This window comes from Hemitrygon akajei, chromosome 10 (assembly GCF_048418815.1).
Source record: "Hemitrygon akajei chromosome 10, sHemAka1.3, whole genome shotgun sequence".
NCBI lineage: Eukaryota > Metazoa > Chordata > Chondrichthyes > Myliobatiformes > Dasyatidae > Hemitrygon > Hemitrygon akajei.
In genome coordinates, this window is record NC_133133.1 from 31,589,524 (window position 1) to 31,615,783 (window position 26,260).

The 26,260-nt window shown below is 41.2% G+C and overlaps 1 protein-coding gene across 1 annotated transcript in view; it reads right to left on the minus strand.

The window, feature by feature from the left end:
* Positions 1 to 26,260, minus strand: part of kdrl (kinase insert domain receptor like) — a 188,459-nt gene that overhangs the window by 116,826 nt on the left and 45,373 nt on the right. Inside the window, exons 4-7 of the mRNA XM_073058013.1 lie at positions 18,992 to 19,119; positions 7,205 to 7,364; positions 4,127 to 4,266; positions 2,563 to 2,725 (exon numbers count right to left, since the gene is read on the minus strand). Of these exons, the coding sequence (XP_072914114.1) occupies positions 2,563 to 2,725; positions 4,127 to 4,266; positions 7,205 to 7,364; positions 18,992 to 19,119 (591 nt within the window). The remainder of the gene's footprint in view (positions 1 to 2,562; positions 2,726 to 4,126; positions 4,267 to 7,204; positions 7,365 to 18,991; positions 19,120 to 26,260) is intronic.

Below are 26,260 nucleotides of genomic sequence, written 5' to 3' on the forward strand. Positions count from 1 at the left end.
TACATGTTGCATATTTTTCCCTCTTCTGCATCCCCAGGAGCTTCTGTATGTATATGTGTCGTACACATGAAGAATTCATATCTAATTAAAAGAGTTAGGCACAACAGGAATTTTGACAAAATTCAACAACATCGCAGACAGAAGCTCTGTGCAAATGTTGCAATCTCCAGGCTGTTGCTTTTCTGATCTATGGCATTAAATCTGTCTGTAGTTCCCCGCCCTGCTCGTTCCCTGCCGACTGCACGAGGCTGAATCAGACTGTTTGCAACAAAACATCCCACTCAGTAATGTGATGGGTTTTCAGCTACGTAGTCCTCTGACAAAGAAAGCACTTATTCCCACTTGTGTAATTCTGTTGTTTGTGATACAGCTCACAACATGTCCTCATCACCTCTGGTCTACAGTCTTATGTTGGTTCTCAGTTGGCATCACAATGATTTTGAAGTTCACCTCCTTCTTTTCAAGATCTTCCCTGGCTTCACTCCTCCATCCAGAATGGTGACCCCTCTTCTCCTTAGATTCGGCTTCTTGCTCTTACCTGTTCATGTTTCCTGCAGTTGTCTGCTATCTCTCTGCAGATTTGCTCCTCCAATTCTCGCTGACTATTGGGTGGTCTATAATACAACCCCATTAATGTGGTCATACCTTTCCTGTTTCTCAGCTCCACCCATATGGCCTCAGTAGACAAGCCCTCTAATCTGTCCTGCCTGAGCACTGCTGTAACATTTTCCCTGACTAGCAATGCCACCCCCCCACCCTTCACCCCTCTGCCTCTGTCACGTCTGAAACATTGGGACCTTGGAACATTAAGCTGCCAGTCCTGCCCCTCCTGTAGCCAAATTTCAGTTATGGCTACAATGTCATAATTCCATGTGTCAATCCATGCCCTCAGCTCATCAGCCTTACCCACAATACTCCTCACATTGAAATAGACACACCTCAGATTATGACTACCACACACAACCCTTCTATTTGTGACTTTGCATGAACCTTTAACATAATTTATTTTCACCCCCACCCCTTGTAGTTCAGGTGTAACCCGTCTCTCTTGTACAGGTCTCACCTGCCCCAGACGAGGTCCCAATGATCCTGAAATCTGAAACCCTGCCCCCTACACCAGTTCCTTAGCCACGTGTTCATCTTCCAGAGCATCATATTCTTACCCTCACTGGTATGTGGCACAGGTAGCAATCCTGAGATTACCACCCTCGAGGTCCTGCTTTTTAACTTCCTACCAAGCTCTCTATGCTCACTCTTCAGGACCTCCTCACTCTTTCTTCCTATGTCATTGGTACCAATGTGTACCATGACATCTGGCTGCTCACCCTCCCATTTCAGAATGCTGTGCACACGATCAGAGACATCCCTGACCCTGGCACCCGGGAGGCAACAAACCATCCGGGAGTCTCTGTCACGACCACAGAATATCCTGTCTGTATCCCTGACTATGGAGTCCCCTATCACTACCGCTCTCCTCTTCTTCCCTCCTCCCTTCTGCACTGCAGAACCAGACTCAGTGCCAGAGATCTGGCTTCCCCAGCTTGTCCCAGATAAGCCATCCCCCCCAACAGTATCCAAATCGGTATACTTGTTGTTGAGGGGAATGGCCACAGGGAAGCCCTGCTCTGCCTACCCTTTCCCCTTCCCCTGCCTGACGGTAACCCAATTACCTGTGCCCTGCTCCTTTGGTGTAACTACCTCCATGAAACTAATATCTATAAACTACTCATTCTCCCGAATGATCCGGAGGTCATCCAGCTCCTGCTCCAGTTCCCTATCGTGGTTTATTAGGAGCTGCAGCTGGTTGCATTTCTTGCAGGTGTCATTGTCAGGGACACCAGAGGTCTCCCTGACTTCCCACATCCTGCAAGAGGAGCATTCCAACATCCTGCCTGGCATTCTCTCTATTCTAAACGAACAAAACAAAACTTACCGGAACCTACCCTCGCCTCTGCCTGTTCACGCTGAAGCCTATTGAGCCAAAGCCGTCCGTCTGACTCAGTCCACTCCAACAGTGGCCGCTGAATATGGCAGTCTTTTTTTTAAACCTTTGGCGCTTTATGTCACGTGCCTGCGCAGTCTAGCCTCTTTTCCCTGACGAGTAAAATAAAAAGGCTTCTCTCCGAGATGCCTTTACTTCTTCACTCTCAGCCTCTTGCTTTGATTTAAAAAGACCGTTGAAAAATTCCTCTCCTTTTTAAACCTTTGGCGCTCTACGCCTGCACAGTCTAGCCTCTTTTCCCCGATTAGTAAAAAAATGGCTTCTCTCCAAGATGCCTTTACTTCTTCTTGATGACCTAATCAAAATGAATTGAAAACCATCCAAAATGATGAAAGGCAAAATTTACCAAAGAGTTCTTAGAAGCTGAAGGCTATTGGACATTTTAAAAGCAGAGTCAGAGCATAAAATGGTTTATGTTCCTTGTTGTTTTCTTGTACAATCAACAAGCCAGGTCACAGAGTACATATCCATGATCTGTGTTATTCACTGAAACCCTATTATTCAAAATTTTTTCCAAGGTATACAACTTAAATGTAGTTGTAGGATTTACATTTACTTACCAACTACAATTACTCTTGTCTTGCTTTCCAATGTATTTTTATTATGGACTTTGCACACATAGCTTCCTTTGTCTCTGAGCTGAATGTTCTTCAGTGTCAGGATGCTTTTATATGTTTTTCCATTGTGTAGCCTTATATTATTAATTGAAACAGATCGATTTGTCTGCAAAGGAACAGAGTTATGCCTTGTTAGTCATTGCACAAAGAACATTGCTATTAAAAGATGCAGATAGCGTCTATTTCTGATAGCACTTGTGGAATAAATAATGCATAGTTCTTGTTGAAGCAATTCCCTAATTTCACCCCTACAACACAAATTTAACACAGTGTTAAATCACAAATACCTACAAAATGCAAAGTAGTTATTCTCTACTCCAGCATCACCTTACAAACCCTAATGCATGGCCTAGGTCCTCCAGAAAGAATTTGAAATGGGTTTAATATCACCGGCATTTGTCATGAAATTTGTTAACTTAGCACAGCAGTACAATGCAATACATAATATAGAAAGTAATTAAGTCAATTACAGTAAGTATATGTATATTAAATAGTTAGATTAAAAATGATGCAAAACAGAAATAATAACAGAAAGACAAGGGCTGAAGTGCTTCATTTTTACTGGGTTTAAATCTTCACCAAATAGCACTGTGGAAATTGCATCGTGAGGAAGAGTTCATGAAGGTGATTCTCAAGTGCAATTAGCAATATGCAATAAATGCTGGCATTGCTAGCTTTCCTCATACTGTGAAAATGAATAAGTAGGGGAAAGAATCTGTTCTTGAACTGAAGAGGAAGGTAACCATGGAATAGTTTTCACTCTGTCTTGGACAATGTCAAGTCAAATTAAATTTATTATCAAAGGTTATCTGTGTCAGCAAATGCTCCCTTGAGATTCATTTTCATGAGGGCGTTTAGAATAAAATAAAGAAATAAAATAGAATTTATTAAAGCTATCCATAAACAAATACTAACAAATAACTATGACAAGTTGTGCAAATTTTTAAAAATAGTGAGATTATGAGTGATTATCCTTCAATGTGAGTCTGTAGATTGTGGGATCAGTTCAGAGTTGAGGTATGTGAAGTTCTTCACACTTGTTTAGGACCCTGATGGTTTTAGGGTAATTACTCTTCCTGAACGTGATGATGTGGGTCTTAAGGCTCCTGTTCCTTCTGCCCGACGGTATAGTGCATAGCTTGGATGATAGGGATCCTTCATGAGGGAGAAAGTAATTGCTGGTCAGCAAGTTTTCTATGAAAAATCTAAACAGAGTTTTGGTCTGGTGCAAGAAAATATAAGGTGAAGTCTGGAAATGTCTGATAGTCTTACTGGTGAAAGAATGTTACACCTGTTTGTAAGGCATTTCTCTGCTAACTTAATGTGGCTGTTAAACAAGTTTATGCAAAGCTAATTTATACTTTGAGTAGTGGGCAGTGGAGCATCAGGTGAAACTGTTCAAGGAATTCACCTACAAATAGTAGTGGCAGTAATGTTGAAGATTTTGTACTTATAAAAGGTATCGTTTAGTTGCTGAAAGTGCTTAAAGATACAAACCCAAACTCACCATTTTGGTGGGGTAATCCCATTGAAAATCAGGTCTGGAATTCCATTTCATCTTTGCCAGACATCTGATGTGCAGCTCGTCACCCACCAGCACCTTCATTCGTGCACTCGTATTAAGCTGAACAGAATCTACTCCTTCAACTGATGACCGAATAAAACACATCAGTAAAGCAAGGCTCAGAAGCAGAATTACCTAGCATTTATGATTGGTTTCAACCTTCTTCTGAAATTAGAGTCCCAATGTCAGTAAAGGAATGTGACATTTTCCATTGGTGTTATGTTGCCAATTGACTTTTTTAAGTTGCATTTGAAAATGCTGTTTGAACTGAATTGAACAAGCAGATGTGGATGGAGACAGAGGACTTAATTCTGCTAAGGAAGGGCATTAGAGGAACGGGATTCGATTCCTCATGTTCCAGATAACATCAAATTAAAGCAGGTCCAATTGGAACATACTAATATACTGTGTAAAATAAGGTTCCATCCATTCTGCCTCAACATTATGACTTTACCCCACTCCTCAAAGATCATTCCCTGCTGGAATTTCTTTTCTTCACAGACGGACACTTTTCAGAGAGTTTTCCCTCGGGCCGCATTTTGCAGCTACTTTGGTGAAAACTCTAAAGCAAGTAAAAATTCAGCTACAGGAACCTGAACCAGGAACAGGTATGCTGGAAGGACTCAGCTGTCAAGCAGCATCTGTGGAATGTAGGGAGAGTTGGGGCAGGGAGGTCTCGGATGGGTAAAATCAGGATGACCATGGGGATAAGCTGTGAACAATGCTATCTAGTCAGTGAGTGAATGGGAGCAGTTAGAGAATGAGAACGTAAAACGAAGAACAGCACAGCATTGGAGAGGTCATTCAGCCCATGATGATGTACTGATCTCAATGCCAATTTATTTCTAAATACCCTTTTCCTGAGTATTATCCACATTTCTCCATTTCATTCATATTCATGCATCTATTTAACATCCAGGCAGCATCTTGGTAAGCCTCTTCTACACAGTCTCCACATTCTTCTGACCAGAAATGCACACAATCCCCAAGTAAAGTCTAAATAAAGTTTTATATAGATGCAGCATGATTTCCTCTCTCTTATTCTCAACACCTTTAATGATGAAGGGGAGCATGCCATATATGCAGACCAAATGCAGATTTTCTCTAATTCAAATGATTAATCTGCATTTTGTTTTTCCAATATGAGACCATATCATGAACACTGAATACAGTATACTAGACTGGGAGAAGTACAAGCGAATTTATCACGGGCATAATGAAGGTACTCCAATAGCTATACTTTATTAGTAGTCTGAGAAGAATTGGTATGTCACCAAAGACTCCAGCAATTTTCTACAGATATACAGTGGAGAGCATTCTGACTTGTAACATCACCATCTAGTATGGAGGTGTCACTGCACACGACTGTAAAAGGCCTCAAAGTGTTGTAGACTCAGCCAGCTGCATCATGGGCAGGTGTTCCCTCCATCAAGGTCATCTTCCAAAGGCCATGACTCAAGAAGGTGCAGTCCATCACCATCCAGGACATGCCCTTTTCCCATTGCTACTGTCATGGAGGAGGTACAAGAACCTGAAGTCCTAAGCTCAACCTTTAAGGGACAGCTTCTTCTCCTCCTCCATCAGACATCTGCAAGGTCCATGACTCCTAGAGCACTCTCACTATTCCTCTTTTTCACCATTTATTTATTTTCATTGGCACTGATAGTAATTTGTTATGCTTGACCTGCTCTATTGCAGCAAAATAGTATATTTCATGACTTATGTCAATGACTATAAACCCAAAGATGAATTACTGCTTCATCTGGAGGGACTGACTGGGTCCTCAGATGGTTTAACAGGAAGAGTAAAAGGACAAATGCAGCACTGCCCACAGTTTAATGGAAAACAGTTGAGAAGTGAGGGTGGTTGCTGAGAATGGGGAAGTGGACCAGGGAGTCATGAAGAGAACGATCCTTGCAAAACGATGAGAGGAGAAGAGGTGGAATCTCTTTGAATGTGTTAGAAGTTGTGGAAAATGATCTGTTGAATGCGGAGTCTGGTGGGGTAGAAGGCAAGGTCCAGTGAAATTCTATCCTTGTTCTGTCCCAGAGTTGAGGGGGTAAGAACAAAGGTGCAAATTGCCTTGAATGCATTGCTAATGTTGTGAATTCTGGTGAGGTAGCATCCACGGAGAGAGAATCACTGTTAACATTTCATGACTTTGATCAGGGACGTCATTGATCTTGATCAGAACCTCATTTGGTCCCTCACTCTCTCCAGACTTCAAATCAAGTTTAATTATCATTCATCCAGACATAGATATAGCTGAACATGACAACGTTCCTCTGGGTCCAAGATGCAAAACTTTTAAAATAGCTAGTAACATTCAAAATAATGAGCAAAATAATTGAAAACAGTGAGCAAAGAACCATATTCACTTAAAAGAACACATATATGTTGCCCAAGACACTGAGCGACAATATCCGGCAGTTAATGGTACAGTCTCCCAGCCTGTTATTCCACTGCTCAAACACATAAGGGCAGCACTGACAGGAGACACCAGCCCCTACACTGTAAAGCTTCCACATCTTCTCACCTGGTCTGCAGCAGCAGGCAAGCCCGAGGCTTGAGGCTATTCCTCGCTATAACGAAGGCAACACAACTCCCATGTCATCTGTCCCACCACCAGACAAGGGCAGCAGGCCTACGGCAACAGAGTCTTGTCTTTCATATTGCTAGAGACATATTGTCTTTCCAGTATTTCTTGTTTTTAACCTCAGATTTTTAGCATCATCAATATTTTGCTTTTGTTCTGTCTGGACTCTGTGACCCTTACAGTTCATCTCCTGCCAAGCTGGCAACAATGACACTGTCATCTCTTGTGTTTTGATTAGGTCCTCTCCCAACTGCCCCTTTTTGCCCAATCAATTAAATACCTGACCCAATGTAATGTAACTGAGTGTTGTCATAATAAAATCAACTGGGTCTGTAACAAAGTGTCCGTCATGCCATCTGCTCTCAATGAAATCCAACAAGGAGTCAAAATAGCCTTATTAATTTCAATAGACTAAAAGTTCTCACCTTCTATGAGCATCATATAGTGGGACGTGTAGGTCTGATTATCAACCATGGTCTTGCAATCTAGCATGCCATGTCGAGCACGTTTAGGATTTCGTAAGATAAAACCTTGTTTAGGATCCCATATGGTATTTTCTTCATCGGTTTTAAATTCAGTGTCTCCCTGCATGAGGCAAAAAAATTATCATTGTTATAATACACAATAATTTCAGTGGTTACATTAAGGCATCCAGTTTATATTTGCACTAGGTATGTAATACTTGTATATTCTCAGATCACTGTTTGTTGTGATGAGTGTGTTTTTGCATTTTGTACCAGACACTTATTGATCAACAGGATATTCAGTTTTAGTGCATGTTACTTGGAAGATATTCAGTAGCATTGGCTATGGAAGTGGTTTGAGTAAAATATGCTTTTCATCTGTCTCCGTCCAGAAACTAAAGATGGAAAACAACTCAAGATCAATTGTTTCTCGAATTCTGTCTTTAAACGATTTTTTCACAATCACAATTAAGTGTTAGAGTTCTAAAGAGTGTTAGTTTTGTTCATATTGATCAGATTACTTTCCTTTTGTTTCTGACAAATATGATAGTTGTTAAGATTCAATTATAAAAAGATGTCTTTTCCACATATGCAATGTTCTTAACCATACCCTCATTTCATATCTTTTAGTTTTCTACTGAACCACACTATTTGTGCTTTTGTGCCTTGTGTTAAGCAATCTGCTTTCATCAATGCTTCTTTTGATTTGTATCATATTTTTCATGAGAAAAAAATCTCTCTTTCTGTCACTGATTTCTGTTATTCTGAATAAAAGTTAACAACCTTAACTTTGCAGAGTCACCAACCATACCCACATAATGGATATCAACCTCTTGGTTTCTGTGGAACAGTTCTACTCCTCTTTTGTGTACTTTGACCTTGATAATTCTTTTACATTGCTTTTTGAGGATTAGCCACAAATGCAAAATACACCACTGAATGCAAATACTTTTCCCATACTTGTGGGCTAGTGTAGATAATATAAGATCGGAATTGGCCAACTGGAATATAAAATCTGCTCTCTCATTCAATCATAGTTGATATTGTTTTCAACTCTATTCTCCTGCCTTCTCCCCATAACTGTTAACCCCTTACCAAGAATCTATCAATCTCTGCCTTAAGTACACACAATGACTTGGCCTCCTTAGCCTTCTGTGGCAACAAATTCCCACAGATTCAGAACCCTCTGGCTGAAGAAATTTCTCCTCATGTCAGTTTTAAAATGACGTTCCTTTGATCCCAGACTCTCCTACTAATTGAAACACCTTCTCTGTGACCACTCTCTCCAAGCATTTCACTGTCCAGTAGGCTAAATGAGGTATCTCCTTCATCCTTCTGCATAGTGGACAAAAACATGCCTTTGCTAACTAAAGCAAGCAAGATAAACTAAAGGTATAGAAGCTCATCCGTTGAAAGTCAGAAGCTATTATCTATAAACAAAGGCAAAGAGATGAGCAACTTTAGATCTCTTACTTAAGTTTGACTCATTATTTGGTATAATGGTGAAAAGACAATATATATCAATTTCTTATACAGTCTATATATATGTATACTGTAATTGTAGCCTACTATGATTTTAAACATTTTGCATGTCAGAACCTTTTTTAAAGTGATATAACATCAGCCAAAGAAAGTTAACAGAATAATGATACACACTCCCTACTAGACCCAAGTAAGATGAGGTTTTTTTTGGGTCCTTTCAGCACATAAGAATTGTTAGCCAGGGGTCTCATCAAATTCACAGTGAGTATTTAAATCAAAGCTTCAATATCTTTGGTATATCTTGCTTGCTTTACTTAGTAAAAGGAACACTTTTGTCAACTGTTAGCTCAGAAGGCACAGGGAACAATACTTGCAACACACACAAAATGCTGGTGGAACACAGCAGGCCAGGCAGCATCTATAGGAAGAAGCACTGTCAACGTTTTGGGTTGAGACCCTTCGTCAGGACACTGGGTCTCGGCCCGAAACGTCGACAGTGCTTCTTCCTATAGATGCTGCCTGGCCTGCTGCATTCCACCAGCATTTTGTGTGTGTTGCTTGAATTTCCGGCATCTGCAGATTTCCTCATGTTTACTTTTTAAACAATACTTGCAGTTAGTGCTAAATTACTTCCATTTGTTTCAGACTCAGAAAGAAATGAAGAGACGCATCACAGAGAGTCGCCATGAAATGGACATAATAAAATCACACAAAAGCACAGAAGAATGAATTCATGTCAGCTCCAAAAAAGGAAACCTACACTTTACAAACAAATTTTTCAAATGTTTGAGTGTTATTATAGCCTGAAAGAACTTTGGATAGTCTCAGCTATGGATTATGTAGTGATAGGCTGAGAACACATGGTTGGTGTTGCTCAGAAAAGATCTGGTCAGCAGGTCTTGTTGAAGAACTGCATCTGTATACGTGATTTGCTTTACTTATGGGTCATGTGAACTTCAGCAATGTGAGTTTTGATGAAGTGGGCTTTAAGTGTGATTTGTACATCACTGTTCACAGCTGCACATCTGGACACACAAATATGTAAACCACATATGTGCAAAGAATTCTGGAAATAATTTGACAATTCCTTGCCCCGATACCACTACCACGTCCGTCATAAGAGCCCTGCGCCAGCTCTTCACTCTGTTCGGATATCCCTGCTATATCCACAGTGATAGAGGGTCCTCCTTTATGAGTGACGAGCTGCGCTGGTACCTGCTGGCTAGGGGCATTGCTACTAGTCGGACCACGAGTTACCGTATAATCCCCGGGGAAATGGACAGGTGGAGAGGGAGAATGCCACAGTGTGGAAGGCCACACTTTTAGCCCTTAAGTCAAAAGGGTTGCCGGTCTCTCGATGGCAGGAGGTCCTCCCTGAGGCACTCCACTCTATCCGCTCCCTGTTATGTACGTCCACCAATGCCACCCCTCATGAGCGCCTATTCTCTTTTCCCAGGAAGTCTGTCACTGGGACCACCCTACCAGTTTGGCTGACGTCCCCAGGGCCAGTGCTGCTCCGGAACCATGTGAGGAGTAATAAATACTCCCTGCTGGTCGAGAGGGTTCACCTTCTACATGCGAACCCCCAGTATGCCTACGTGGTCTTACCTGATGGGCGGGAGGACACGGTCTCTGTCCGTGACCTGGCACCCGCAGGAGCAGCAGACCACTACCCCGAACACTCTACGGTAACTATGAACCCTGTACCCGAGGTGACACCGCGCACACCAAGCCCTACACAGACTCCTCACGACACTCATATACCGGGCGTCTCGTATGCGTATATTCCAGGCGCCTCGCACACGCGTGAGGGATCACTGACGCCTCCAGTTAGGCCGGAACCAGCACAACCTCCGTCTCTGGTTCAATCACCACCACCGGCATCTGTGCAATCACAGCCGGTGCTACGTAGATCGCAGCGACAGATTCGACCACCTGATAGACTTAACCTGTAAATATACTTGTAAGAAACTTCGCCACATGGGGACTCTCTTTTAAAACAAAGGGGGGGTGAATGTGGTGAACTACATATACCTGTCTGGACACGCCCCCTGCTGACTGCTCCTGTGGCTCCTCCCACAGACCCCTGTATAAAGACGATTGAGGTCTGAGCCCGGCCTCTCTGTCTCCAGGATGTAGTATGGTGGTCAACCACTGCTTGTTCCTTCTTCCAGTCAATAAAAGCCGATATCTCGCCTTTACGTCTCAGAGAGAGTTATTGATGGTGCAACAACAAGCCTGACAGAATGATTCCATTCAAATGGCAATTTTGTTTTCATACACTTCTTGTGCGTAGAACATGAAGGTTCCATGCTATTCTAAAAAGCTTCGTAGGCTTGGGAACCATGCGTTAAATATGCCCTCTTTGCTGACTGGAAGGCTGCACAAAGTTTCTCAGTGTTATTTACCAATATTGCTTTGAGAAAAACCCACAAGAGGAAAAGTCTAAGCAGATTACAAGTGCATTTTCCGGGAGTAGAGGGTGTGTATAAAGTTTGCAAAACCTTACGCTTAGTGGAGGATGTTTGTGAATGGCCCTGTCACTTACTCCTGTAGCTTCCTTTTACGTAGCAGGATGCAGACAGCTTGTCTCCATGTTACGTTCAGACACGGTGACATGGGAACTAGCCCAAGTGTCTCTATCACTCATAAACACGCAGACACTGAAGAGGGATAAACTGAATTACAGAGTTTTACATATGCATGATTTCTTTTAATATAAATATACCTCTGTAAATTCCATTACTTCCTTCATCAGTGAGACATTACAGCCCACAGATGTTTATGTCATCTGTACAGTTCTTTGGCTAAAATTATACAATGATTCCAAATGATTATCTCTCAAAATTAATAACGGAAGTACGAAACATCCATGAATTGTTACACCACTGGAGCTGTCTTCGGATGCAATAAACAAGTTATATTTAAATATGTGTTTTTAAATAAAAATAACACAGTTCCAGTATGATATAAGGAAATATTAAAATTGATAAAAATTATAAATAAATGTCTGATGACTTGCACAGAGTACTAAAATAGGGCAAGTCACTAATGGATTATAATGGAAATATATAATGGCGTTGCTAATAAGAACTTCACATGAGAGTTGAGCAATGATTGGAAATGGAATGATGCCTGACCATTGGAGGAAAATAGTAAAACAATATATGAGAAAAAGGCATTAAGCAGCCATGGGATTATATATAGGCACATTTAGTAATGGGCATCTCAATAGAGAGAAGTAAAATAATGAGCAGAATCAATGTGGTTTTTTTCTGGGAAACCTGATATTGATATTGTTAGTAGAGAGCCATGTCTGATAGCAGTGGAGGTGAGTAAATTATGGAAACTTAGTTTGTGTTATCATGTTTTGATTTAACATATCTTTAGTATTTCCAAATAGGACATTGATCAAAAGAAATAGAAGTGAATAGGGAATCCTCTGAGGAGGCTGCAGTCGAGAAACTTGGTATGATTGTGCATGAGGCAGGCTGGGATGGAGGCAAAGTATTTTAGGGACTGATCATTGGGCTCTTATTATACACATTGATGGAGTATCAGACTTATTGACAAGTAGGAAATGCTGCTGAACATAGATCAATGCAAAATGACGTGTGTGTAGAAGGAAGGTAATATGCAGCACACAAGGTAAACTATGCTGGATACTATAAACTATCCCCTGGTTCATGAAACAATGGGAAGCTTTCCTTTTCGTAGCTTATCTAATCTTTCATGATCTTGTGATGTCTTTGAGGAGAAGAACATCTCCAGGCTTAGCTTATACGTGATACCTCTTTCTTTGAACCATTTCTGTAAATGTCTTCTGGATCCTTTGCAAGATCTTCAAATTGATCCTAAATTTGGGGACCAGCACTGGATACAACACTCCATTCATTATCTAGCCCGTGAATTTATAAAGAATTGATGTTATCTCCCTGGTTGGTCTACCACAAACTAACTGCATGTAACAATTTTACTACCAGTTTTCAATGAATCACTTTAATTTTATAGGCAGAAGAGATATACTGGAATGATTCAAAGAAAGAGGGATATTAAACATAAGCTAAGCTTGGAGATATTCTCCACACCGTTAATAGTTCATGACATTTTTCAATGTTCATTAAGCAGGGAGTATTTATCTGAATATGAGATGAAGAGTCCATTTTTTTTCCATGAACTGATGTCATATTGTGTCCTTGTAAAAAGGTGAAGAGGGTTTCAAGTAAATCTTTCAGCCAAAAGATGGCCCTCTGATAATATTGTATGAGACACTAAGCTAGTCTTGTGTGAGGTCAATGATTGCTGTGGAATGATCTTGCCATTGGAGAGGGCATACTTAAAAGGAACAGAATACATATTTTGAATAACATTTTGAAGGCAGTTAAGAGAAGTTATATTTGAGAGAAGGTAGCTTAAAGAAGACCCTGTGGATATAACAAATGTTCTGAAGGTTAGAGGGACTTTAATACCAGCAATGTGTTTTCTATCATCAAAACATAACAGATTGAGGCTTCAATTCAAGTTCAAAGGAGGGAAAGTGAAGCATATTAAAGCAGCTATACACAGAGGATGACAAATATATGGAAAAATGTATGTGTCTCACAAGACACTAGAGGTGAAGAATGTTGAAAAAGTCAGGAATAAACTAATTGTTTATGTGTGAGACTGAGGAACTGAGCAATACAACAGGTAAAATGATGCATGTTGTTTTACGAATACAAGGCCGCTGTCCTGCCTTCCAATCTTCAAAGTCTCTATATCTCATGTAACTCTAAATTAATATTTATGGGATCATTTAATGGATGTTTGTTCTTTTATTCAGTTAAACAATGTACTATTTTACAATGCATGCCTTGCATTGCAATATTCAGTTCTCTCTGGCATCTTCACTTCCAAAAACCAAAGACCATGGTCAATTGAGAACCAACATTTCATTTTCCATCTGGCTATTTTGAGCTCCAACATCCAGTTCAGATACCTCATGTTATTAACTTTCTCCATTTGTGTCAGAACGGTACATTTCTGCTGTGCTCTGGGATGCTCATGTGCACAGGCTACGTGCACACTCTGACCATCCCAGGTCCCAATGGACATCCATAAGTGGCTGTGATGCAGGAGGGCGGAGAGATAGGCTCAGTAGGAAGTCCAAGATGCACATACGGAGTCCAGTCCTGAAAGTTGCCTGTTGTGCAGGAATTCACCTTTGCACGTAGAGCCCTCACGGTGTGGAGGAAGACAGATACAGTTAGTCGGGCAATGGTGCTGGATCGAGAGGCTGGCAGGAGATTTCCTAGAGGCGCAGTTTTCCCAGACGCAGTGGGCTTTTGATGTGTGGGTAATTGGCTACTCCACAGTAAGCACACATGTTGCTTCTCCACTGACTCTCATGCTCTTGGGGGGTGGCGGCGGAAGGGTTAAAGGCTACCTGCATGTGTCCTGGAGGCATTGATGATGTGTGTTCTGCAGCCTACAATGTTTCTAGGAACAGAACAGAGGTTCTGGCTGATGGTCTGGATGGTTGTTCCATTAGAGACTGGTCAATTCAAAGGGCCATTTATGGATGTCCGCTGGGGGCTGGGGTAGTCAGAGTGCGTGCGTGGCCTTTGCATATGAACATCAGATAGCACTATGAGTCCATCCAGTTCCTCCTTATTGACTCACTCACCAGTCCTTTCATCTTGGGTTACCTCTGGCTCACCACTCACGGTCCTCACTTTGCCAAGTCATCTGTTTCACTGTTGAATTGGACGCCCACCTGCCAGAATACCTGCCTGCACCTTCAGCTGACTTCATGCCGTAATTCCATGGAGATGGAGGGAGCTTTCAACCTCACCAAGCTCCCACATGACCTAGCCGTCACCTGGTTTCCATAGCAAGGAGACCAGCACCCTGCCACCTCACAGACCACACAACTGTGCGATCGATCTCCTTCTGAGCGTTATCCTTCCCCGAGGTCATCTGATCTCCCCCTCCTTGCCTGAGACCTAATCCATGACTGAGAACGTCACTGAAACACTACAGCACAGCTTCATTCACCCATCCCAGCCCCCAGCTTGTGCAGGAATCTTCTTTGTCAAAAAGAAAGATTGTGGGGTGGGGGGTTGTCCCTGGATTGACTACCATAGGCTCAACAAAATTACCATTAACCTCTCCCCTTGATGGATAGCACATTTGAAACACTTCCCGGAGCCCAGATCTTCACCAGACTGGATCAATGGAGAGCATACAACCTGATCCACAGCAGCCAGGGGAATCAGTGGAAAACTGCGTTCCTAACACCCACTGGTCACTACAAAGACTTGGTGATGACTTTTGGACTTCACACCAGCCGTTTTCCAAGCCTTCATCAGTGAGTTCCTCCAAGACATGCTACAAAGGTATTTGTTCATCTACCTCATCTTCTCCAAGGACACCCAGGAACACATATGTCATGGCCATTTAGTCCTTCAGTGTATCCTCGAAAACCAGCTGTACCACAAGTTAGAGAAATGGCAGTTCCACACTCAAGTCATTTCCTTCCTGGGTTATGTCCTTTCACCCCATGGCATAACCATGGACCCAGAGAAAGTGGTGCCATTGTTTAATGACCCTGATTATGCTCCATCAAACAACTACTGCGCTTCTTGAGCTTCTTCAATTTCACCAGGAATTACAGCCAAATTGCTGCTCCTCTCACTTCCCGCACCAAATTACCTGACCTCATGTATAACTTGGTCAGCGGCCGCAGACCACGCTCTCATGGAACTCAGGAGACCCTCCACCACTGCTCCCATTCTAGCCATCTGAATGCCTCCGGACCTTTAGTGGACACAATTGGGCACTGGGGCTGTCCTTCCCAGTGAGGACAAGATGGGAAGACACACCCATGTGCCTTCTTCTCATGCAAATTCAACTCTACACAGTGGATTTATGGAGTGGGAGACAGGGAGGTACTCTCCATTAAATAGGCCTTGGAGGAATGGAGAGACTGACTGACAGGAAGTGCCAAGCCATTTCTGATCTGGACTGACTACCTGAACCTCATATCCATACAACAGGCTCATCAGTTCAACCCAGTGGCCGCTCTTCTTCGAGCAATTCAACTTCCCCATCTCTGACCAACCTGACTCCAAGAACACTAAGGCGGATGCCCTGTCACGACAGTTCAACCCAGCTGAAAAGGAGACTGACCCTCGGCCCATCATTCCATCCTTCCAGATCCTTGCACTAGTCATCTAGGACCTTGAGAACCAGATCCTCCAGGTCCCACTGCATGAGGCTGCTCCGGCCGACACACCTTGACAACCGTCCGTACATGACAGTGGCCATGCACTCAGAGGCATGCCAGTGGGCCCACCAGTTATCCGTCTCCAGGCATCCAGGTGAATGATGGACTCTGGAATTTCTGTGACACCAGTTCTGGTGGCCGACCGTAATCACAGATGTACGTACATCAGTTGATTGCTGCCTGCCCTCAATGAACTCAGTCCAATTTCTCAAACCAGTGGCCTTCTGGGCTCCTGATTACTCTACTGGTCCCACATCGCCATGTATTTCAACACAGGTTTGCCACCATTTAGATGGGGCCCTGGTGATCATGACTGTGGTGGACCGGTTCTCATAGGCAGCACACTTTATTGCCCTCACCAAACATTTATCAGCTGCTGAGACAGGCGATCTCCAACATATAGTTCACCTCCACGGGTTCCCTCAGGGAATTTTATAGACCAGGGCCCACTGTGTGTCTCCTGCTCTGGCAAACCTTCTGTTCCCTCCTTTGAAGCTCAGTGAGTTTGTCCACTGGCTATCATCTGCAGACCAACAGTCAATCTAAAGGAGCAAACCACCAAGTGGAGAAGTTTCTGAGATGCTTCACGGCCTCTAATCCTTCCACGTGGAAGAAGTATCTGTTCTGAGCTGAACTGCCCTACAATCTACACACCTCCTCTGCCACAGGTATGTCACCCTTCAAAGTGCTTCATGGCTTCCAGCCCCTCCGTTGATCCCTGTGGAGGAGCTAACAGTGGAGATCTCATCCATCAGGGCCCTGGTTCACCAATGCCCGAATGCTTGCAAGAGGGCATGGAGGGCCATCTTAGTTGCCAATAGCACCTACTTCCGCCAGGCTAACCACCATTGGTGCCCAGCCAGATGAGTCTGGCCTGGGGACCGTGACTAGTTGTTCACCTGAGACCTGCCCCTGAGCACCGACTCTGGCAAGCTCTTACCCCAGTTCATTGGTCCCTTCAAGATCACTCATCACATCAATCCAGTCGCTTACTGTCTCCAGCTGCCACCATCCCTCATGATCACACCTACCTTCCATGTGTCCTGCTTCAAGCCTGTTGTCTGTGGACCACTCATCCCAACTGAACCTGTACATCCAGATCCGAGGATAGTGGAAGGTGGTCCAATGTATATGGTTCACTATTTGATGGATTCACATCTTCGTGAAGGGGTACGCAGTTCATGGTTGACTGGGAACAGTACAGTCCAAAGGAGAGGTCCTAGGCGCCGTCTAGTTTCATCCTGGATCTAAGATCATTGAGGAGTTCCAATGGAACAATCTGGATTATCCCAGGCCATCAGGTGCCAGCCAAAGGGACGGCAGTCCTGTCTGGCCTATACAGTCTTCACCCAACTAACAAGAGTCACCTTGTTTCCAACTCATCACCTGCAGCCTACTTAAACCCAGTTCTCATCCACGAGTCCTTTGTTCACCTATCGGACAAGCCAGCCGCAAACAATTGCTCTTAGCATTCAGTTACCTTGTTTTCTTGTTGTGTTAAATAACTGTTCTCTCTTGTTCTGTAGCCCCTCATGGGTTATTTTACAGTTTATCAGCAAATATCATTACTGATAAATTGTCTCTGCTGTTCTGCTCTTGTGTTAAGCCTCCACTACATTTCCTGACAACTGGATTGCTGTGAAAATCTGTGTGGTTCACTTGCATATTTAGGGATGAATCAGACTGTCCTCATCTAGGAGAGTTTGTATTTCACCTACCTGGCTGAATCTTAACTGCCCTCTGTGATGGTCTATTATGACAGTTCAATAATTTGTTTTAACATTGATTCAGGATAGTTGGCTTTTCAAAGGAAAACCTGATGTTATGTGGGTCTAAAAAAATCAAGGGGCCCAGTGAAACAGCAAATTTTGAAACAGCTTTGAAGTATGTAGAAGGCATTTACAGCAATGGAAAGCCCTAGCTTAACTGCGCCTGCATATTCATAGCTCCCAGAAAGTGGAACACCAGATGGCTAAGACATTGGAAACAGCATTTGTGACTCAAGCCTTCGTTGGCTGAAATATTGAATATAAGCACGAGAACATCATTTTGCCTTTGTACAAAACTTTGGTTAGACTGCACCTAATGTAGATTATGGATGGCCATTGATGCTGGGAGAATTGTCAATTTTAAGATGAAATTTATTTCCAAATGCATTAGAAGACAAGTGAAAGCTGGATGGAGGTTGCAGTCTAGTGGAATAAAGGACAGACTTAGGTAGCTAATGGGCTTACTCCTGTCACCATGTTCCTGTATTTTTTTAGTTTTTGCATGTTTCATCTCTTCATAACTCAGCTGGCCAAATGAGCATTTTCCTTTCTTAAAGAACAAAATCAAATAAGATACAGATTTGGAAGCAGATGGTTGCCAATTCTATTAAAACCATAAGGCTCTCGCTATTGCTCTGAATGGTTGTTCATGCTTCTTTAACAGCTTCTTGCTTTCTCACATTTTTCAGCTGGACAAAGCACGAGGGATCTTGGGTAAAATTAATGCATGCATGAAATTATAACCTTCCGCCCAAGACACTTGCCAAACCCAGGAGAGTTGGCACAGTTGATTGAAACACCCTGTCATTGCCAAGCATGAGACTCATTCAGTTAATATAGTTTCATATTTCTGGAATGTTTATGTGGAAAAAAGACTATTACTCCTAATAGTTTGTTATATATAAGTAGCTTGCACTTAGAGAGTAATAACATTTTAAGGGCAAGGCCACTTAAGTTTGATGAGCAATGTGAGGCATTTCTTAGAGATAATAAAAATTATAATACTGTGAATGTGGAGTTAAACCAGAAAGTGCCAAAACTAAACAACAAGTCAAACTGAATCTGGAAAGAGAACAGAATGGTTTGCTTGATGTGCAAAATGTTATTAATTTTTACTCTCCTCATGTTTCTGGCCCCCCCTTCCTTTTCTGCTCAATTTAACAACTCACAATTTTTATTACATAACATCTTTCTTTTAATGATGTGTAAGAAGTTTCAAGGGTCTCTCACCATCAGCAGGGTGACCTTTAAGTCTGGTGCTGTGACTCGGCAGGGGATCACCACAGTCTCACTGCTTTGATTCACCTTGATGAATCTGGGATATTGAAGATGAGGCTGCAAAAATGGACTTTGAGGATCTGTTTTTCGAAGAAAAGAACAGAGAGCTCACATTAGTTTTACATTAGGCAATAACTTATAACCCTTTAAAGGCCCAGATGTTTTTAAAAAGATTACAGCACAACTATGGTCAACATTATCATTCTCTGCTGGTATTAAAATTAACCCTTTAAATGCTGAAGTGCATAATGATTTTAAAACTCCAATTTGCTTTTTGTTTTATCGTCCAGCAGCAAATGGTAGAAACTATGTGTTTTAATCTCCTAAATTGGGATCAATAACCTCTGAAAACCCTTCCATTCTAGATGTGATCTGATTGCTTTGTTGTTATGATTTAAAACTAACAGTTCTTTTCCTTTTCTTTCTCAAACAGTATATTTACAGATGAAACCATTGTTTTATAATTAAAAAGCTGAAGTAAGATCACAGGCTTTGGCATAATATGTACAATTCAGTAAAGTGAGTGTGCAACATTACACCACAAAGAGAAAATCAAAAGAGTGAAATCAGGATTTGGACTTATAGAGTGATTAATATTTGTAATATTGTACATTCCTAAAAATGAGAAGTTTTTGTATGGAACATAAAATAGAGAAATTTTGTTAAACCTTTTTAGCCCAGTCTCCCTCTTGGATGTCCTTTGAATGTAGCTTCCCTGCAAGGTGCCTGGAATCAACAAGAACTATCTGAATTTGCACTGAAAAGCAGGTTCTACGCAGGTCTGAATTTTGTGGAACAAATTGATTTTTACTGTGAAGCAATCTCAGTAGGTGGTGAAGTGAGCTATGAACAAAGAATCATTTTTAAGATTTTCCATCATGCAAAGCAATTCAGGAACATTTTTTTGTGGAAATCAAGCCAATAAAGTTTCTAAATTAAATTCTTCTTCACAAGTACAAAAGGGAAGATGCAGTTCTTCTCATGAATGGAGAACGTTTGCAGAAGTTGTTCTTAAGGGATTGAGGTGAAAAATGTGACCAAGTTGGACTGTCAAGATGAATACCTTGCAGGAACAGCTTCAAGAGAAGAATTATATGAAACCAAATTTGCAGGATATTATTGAAAGAGAGATAGGGCTTTATAAGAGCAATTAGATCTGTAAGTGTGAAGGAAATGATCTAAGGTGGTGCTATAATGCTAACCAGTTTGGATCTGTATACAGTTCTGGAGATCTGTGATGCTTAAACTTTCAAAATTGTTATTCAGTTTCAAGTTATTCAAATAGTCATAGCACTAATAAACTGGAATTAATTTCATCCCAATAATGGAAATTTCTCACATCTTTTGGCTCTATACTAGTTGGATATTCAAGCTCAGAACCATTCAGTAGGACATAAATGTTGGAACATTTGGAAGTGTTACCATACTGAAAAATCAATGGCAGAATACTGAATCTGTAGCACACCATTTTACAATGCTTAGTTATTTCAGCATGGCAACATTAATAAGAACAAAACATGTGAACTGAGAGCTCTGGTAGTCGATGTATTCCCTCGAAACTGCTCTGTCACCTTGACAAAACTGATCTTCTAGCAATTTAACACCAAGGCAAAGGCAACTAAACTACATTACCCTGGTTTAAGGCATGTGAAACAGGTGGATTTCAGGACTTCAGAAGTAGGACAAAATATCAAAAACATATGGATAAGAACGAAGAATCAGGGTCACTGGAATGAGCTTCAAGTGGGTGGAAAAAATCCTTTCAATAGTGTGTATTAATTCTTAAAATAAATGCTCGTCTTTGACATTGAAGTCAAATTCTGAGTGGTTTGGGCACATTTGTAGTATGTCTGGGCAAAATTTCGGATGTTAGTAATCATTTCAGTGACCTCTTTCACCCAGCCATATTTGTAAGACAACAGCATTTCGAAGTCAAAAAATTGATCTTTTGTCGGTTAATGAAGAAACGTTTCAATCTGTGTGGTCTTGGTTATTGCATTCTGGAACAGTGTTGTCTGTGTTTTATAGTGCAGTTATCGCAGCATTACTTCATCAATGAATCATTTGTGTTGCAAAGCAGATAAATCAACTGTGATGCATTGGAAGATAATTTTAGATGGAATTTATATTATTGCGGAATATTTTTTTAGGACGATCAGGATACAGTATGACTATTGGCTTACTGCAGGTACATTAAATCACTCAATCACTTGGATCAATGAAAACTGCATTATTTTGGATCTCTTCAGTTGGTGTGGTTTCCACACTGGTCTGTTAACCTAGATTTAATTGGAGTATGTGGAGAAAGATGGCTAAAATAAATGAATGGTACAGCTTACATTCAACTTGGGAACTTCAGATGAAATGCAGGCCAAGGGATGGGATGAATGTCTTTTCTGACTGCTTGTTTTAAACGAATTGATACATCCCAAATCTAGTCTTAGTAGATTTAATGAGAATCTTTCCTCACAGCCAGCAGAAGAGGGTTCAATTCATCTTCTAGGGACTTGAGCAAAAAAAAATCTTGGAAGACACATCGAAGAGGTGCTGTATATCAAGTGAGATATTAATCTGAGGCCCCATCTCAAGATAAAAGATCCCAGGATGTTGTTTTATATGGAAGAGCAGGGAAAATCCTGATCTCCAGGTTGGCCTGTATGGAGCCTACATGTTCTACTTGTGATTGCCAGTGTTTCCTCTGGGTGCTCCACTTTCCTCCCAAGTCCGTGCTGTCACTAGTAGATATTGTATTCGTGATTTTTTTCCTCAATTATCAATTCTTTGTTTAGAACTTTGTATTAGAAAATATCAGAACTCTTTGTGTCTGCTATATACAGAACATTTAAAATTGGGAAACAAGAGATTGAATGAAGAAGTGGGTGAGTGTGAAAGACAATGGTAATTGAGAATGTACAAATGCAGGTAAAAATCAATTACTTATGAGTAGCATCTACCATGAAACCAAGGGATGGAAGATTTACACCCAGCACCCTGTATACAGTTAGTAGAAAAAAGCTGAAGGATCCAGGCGGAACAGATGTAACCTCCGCAAGCATAGTTTCCATTTAAATAGCATCAAGATGATCTATCCCCATCATCTCAGAAGGCTATCTACATCCCCTCCAGTTCACTCTTACTATCTCAAAGACAAGACTCTGCAAGCTCTGGAAATATTGTTAACTACATCGATAGACTAATCTATTTGATATCCTCTCTAATATTAATGTTCACTTAACTTAGGAATTAATTCCAAATTATACTTATTAATTCATGTCAATCATATTTCTTTTTGTCAAATGTTAAATATCACTCCACTCCTTAAGAAAAGAGGAAGGCAGCAGAAAGGAAATTATAGACCAGTTAGCCTGAGCTCAGTGGTTGGGAAGATGTTGGAGTCAATTGGTAAGGATGAGGTGGCACAGGACAAGATATTACAAAGTTAGCATGGTTTCCTCCGCAGAGGTCGGTGTTGGGACCACTTATTTTTATGCTGTATATAAATGATTTAGATGATGGAATAGGTGACTTTGTTGCCAAGTTTGCAGATGATACAGAGGTTGGTGGAGGGGCAGGTAGTGCTGAGGAAACAGGTAGGCTACAGAAGGACTTAGACAGATTAGGAGAATGGGCAAGAAAGTGACAAATGAAATACAATGTTAGAAAATGCATGGTTTATGCACTTTGGTAGCAGAAATAAATGTGTGGACTATTTTCTAAATGGGGAGAACATCCAGGAATCTAAGATGCAGAGGGACTTGGGTGTCCTCATGCAGAACACACAAAAGTTTAGCTTGCAGGTAGAATTTGTGGTGAGGAAGGCAAATGCAATGTTAGCATTCACTTCAAGAGGTGTAGAATACAAGAGCAGGGATGTGATGCTGAGGCTTTATGAGGCACTTGTGAAGCCTCACCTTGAGTATTGTGAACAGATTTGGGCTCCTCATCCAAGAAAGGATGTGCAAGCATTGGAGAGGGTGCAGAGGAGGTTCACAAGGATGCTTCTGGGAATGAAAGGGTTATTATACAAGGAATGTTTGATAGTTCTGGGTCTGTACTTGCTGGAACGTAGAAAGATGAGGGGGGATTTCTTTGAAACTTTCGAATGTTGAAAGGCCAATACAGAGTAGATGTGGAAAGGATGTTTCCCATGGTGGGGGAGTCCAGGAGAAGAGGGCACAGCCTCAGGATAGAGGAGCATCCATTTAAAACAGAGATGCAGAGAAATTTCTTTAGCCAGACAAGAAGGTGGTGAATTAGTGGAATTTATTACCAGAGGCAGCTGTGGAGGCTAGGTTGTTGGGTGTATTTAAGGCAAAGATTGATAGTTTCTTGATTGGACACAGCATCAAAGGTTTGGGGAGAAGTCTGGGAAGTGGGGTTGAGCAGCAGAAAAAGGGATCAGCCATGATTGAATGGCGGAGCAGACTCGATGGGCCAAATGGCCTAATTCTGCTCCTATGTCTTATGGTCGAGATCATTATCAGCAAAGAGTTAAGTATTTAATGAGCGTGACTTAAACCTTTTGATTATTTGATTTCAATTATTGCTAATGAATTATTGTTGTAGTAAACTATTGTTGGCTTATGACTGTGATTTGAATTTTTTGATAAATGGCAAGAAAAGATAAATTTAGATATTCAGTAATTTACATGGATTACGTTGAGAAGGTAGCGGTATAAATACTAATGTAATTAGAATATATTGACAGTATATTAGCATAGCAGTTTGTGTAACGCTATTATAGTGGCAGTTGTAAGAGTGGGTTTCGATTCCTGCCACTGTCTGTAAGGAGTTTGCACTTTCTTCCCATGCCTGCATGGGTTTTCTTTGGGTGCTCCAGTTTCCTCCCACATTCCAAACACATACTGTTAGGGTTAGTAAAATTGTGGGCATGCTTTTTTTTGGCACAGGAATCGTGGCAACATTTGTTGGCTGCACAGCACAATACTCGCTGAAGCAACACACGCAAACTGCTCGGCCAAGACATCGACTGAACTCTTTTCCAAGGACGCTGCCTGGCCTGCTGAGTTCCTCCAGCATTTTGTGTGCGTTGCTTTGGATTTCCAGCATCCACAGATTTTCTTGGGTTTGTGACAATTCTTGCTGGTTTGATTTGATACATACAATGCATTTTGCTACATATTTGATGTACACGTGACAAAATAAAGTTAATTTTTAATATAGAATATGGAATGGTCTCTACCATTCTGAGGGAGTTATTAATGCACTTTTCAATGATAATAGATAGTAGACAAGGTATAATGACACTTCAGATTCTAGGTCACTGCATAAATGGGAGTTATTGAAGACGTGGGTAGAACAATGCCACCAGAAACCTGGCATGATTATTATCCTTCATTAAGAGTTGCCAGTACATGAGCTGATGTAAATGGCATGTGCAATTGACGGAATACACCCAAAAGAGTTCTTTCATCTTTAGAAAAATGTTTATTTTGTGGAATTGCTTTTGTTATCACAAAGTGGCCTATGGATTTGCTTACAAATTCTCAACTGACTTCAACTAGAGTAAATCAAAGAGTGAGAACGCTTAACACAGTATATCATGTTTAATTAAACCAATTCGCTAGGAAAATCTCAACAAAGTCAATTTTCGAAGTTTGTGGTGCTAATGATTATTATGGGGGTATATTTCTTTTTGGAAAGTAGAAGTAACTGGAAATCATGGAGGCTGGTGAGCATTCAGACTAATTTCCTAAATGGGAATCCAAACCATTGCCGATTCCTAATCTGTATTTGGAGTAACTCAGCATTGATTGTCCTACGTTCCAGTACCCCTTTTGTAATTGACTGAATATGTGCCTACACTTCTCTTACGTCCAATGAAAAATAACAATATTGAATCCAGACTTTATGAACCTGCATATCCTTTATGTCAAAACTGGGTTAAGAGATTAATTTAAAATTACTTTTCCTATTCCTGCTGTAAAAGATTGCTAGGTATTGAGAAATTAGTTTAGACTAATCTTGAAGTGAAGTCACTGATGATTTGGAAGTTGGTTCAGAGGAATTTTCAAAGACTCACACATGTATTTGCTGCTTTTTAGCTGGGTTTGAATCTGCACGCCCAGAAAGAAGGAATTAAAAAATTTCATTTTCTCCTGATGGCGACAAATACAAGGAGAGATTTAGCGCTATATCAAACGCACAGACCTAAATATTGAAGAATTTTGCGGTAAAGGTTATAAAACATTTAACAAACAAGGAATACTTTGAGCTGTATCACCAAATCTAGGCTTTCTTTCTCTGTGAAATAACTCATGACCCAACTTTCATCTTCTGCTGGAAATAAACAAGGGAGTATTTTCCTGCAGATCTGCAGGGCTGATTTATAGCAAAGGCTTGTGCATTATTGAAACTGGTGCAGCTAACAATCTTAGTGTATCAGCAATTGATAGGTGCCTTCCTGTAGTCTTCTGATTGGAATAAGGTTGGTACATTGCTGGAGAGGAGAGGAGGAACCTGAAATGTGAGTGATGAGCTGGAATACTTAGAAAACGGTGAGTTGAAGAGATTGAGTTGCATTAGGATGTACAATTTGTGAAAGTTCTACAATTTTCCACACTGAATTGGATGTGTGAAATTCCAGGCTGCACCTCCACTGAATTACAGAACCTGTTCTCACTCTCCACAGGGCAGTACCTTCATTGCTACAAAGGTAGATTGCAATGAGGATGGAAGAAAGTTTCAGGGGGGGAGGCAGGCAGGTTCAGAGTTTGGGTGAGTATGGAGATGGAATATAATGTGGAAAAACATGAAGTCATCCACTATGGTGAAGTAATAGAAATGTGGAGTATTTGTTAAATGATGGGAAGTTGAATGCTTTTGGTGCTTAGAAACTCCTTGTACATGGATCGATGAAGGTAAATAGGCAGGTTCTGCAAAGAATTAGGAAGGCAACTGTTATGTTTGACTTTTATTACTAGAGAGCTTAAGTACAAATCACTTCCTGCAATTATATCGCGTGCTGGTGAGACTGCACTGGGAACGTATGGTCTTATTCCCCTAAATAAGTAAGGATATATATGCAATAGAGTGCAACAAATGTTCACTGCAGGACCAACAGTCTCCAGGACAGCTTCTTCCACCAGGCCATCAGACTGATTAATTCACATTGTAATTGTATTTCTATGTTATATTGACTGTCCTGTTGTACATACTATTTATTGCAAATTGCTATAAATTGCACATTGCACATTTAGA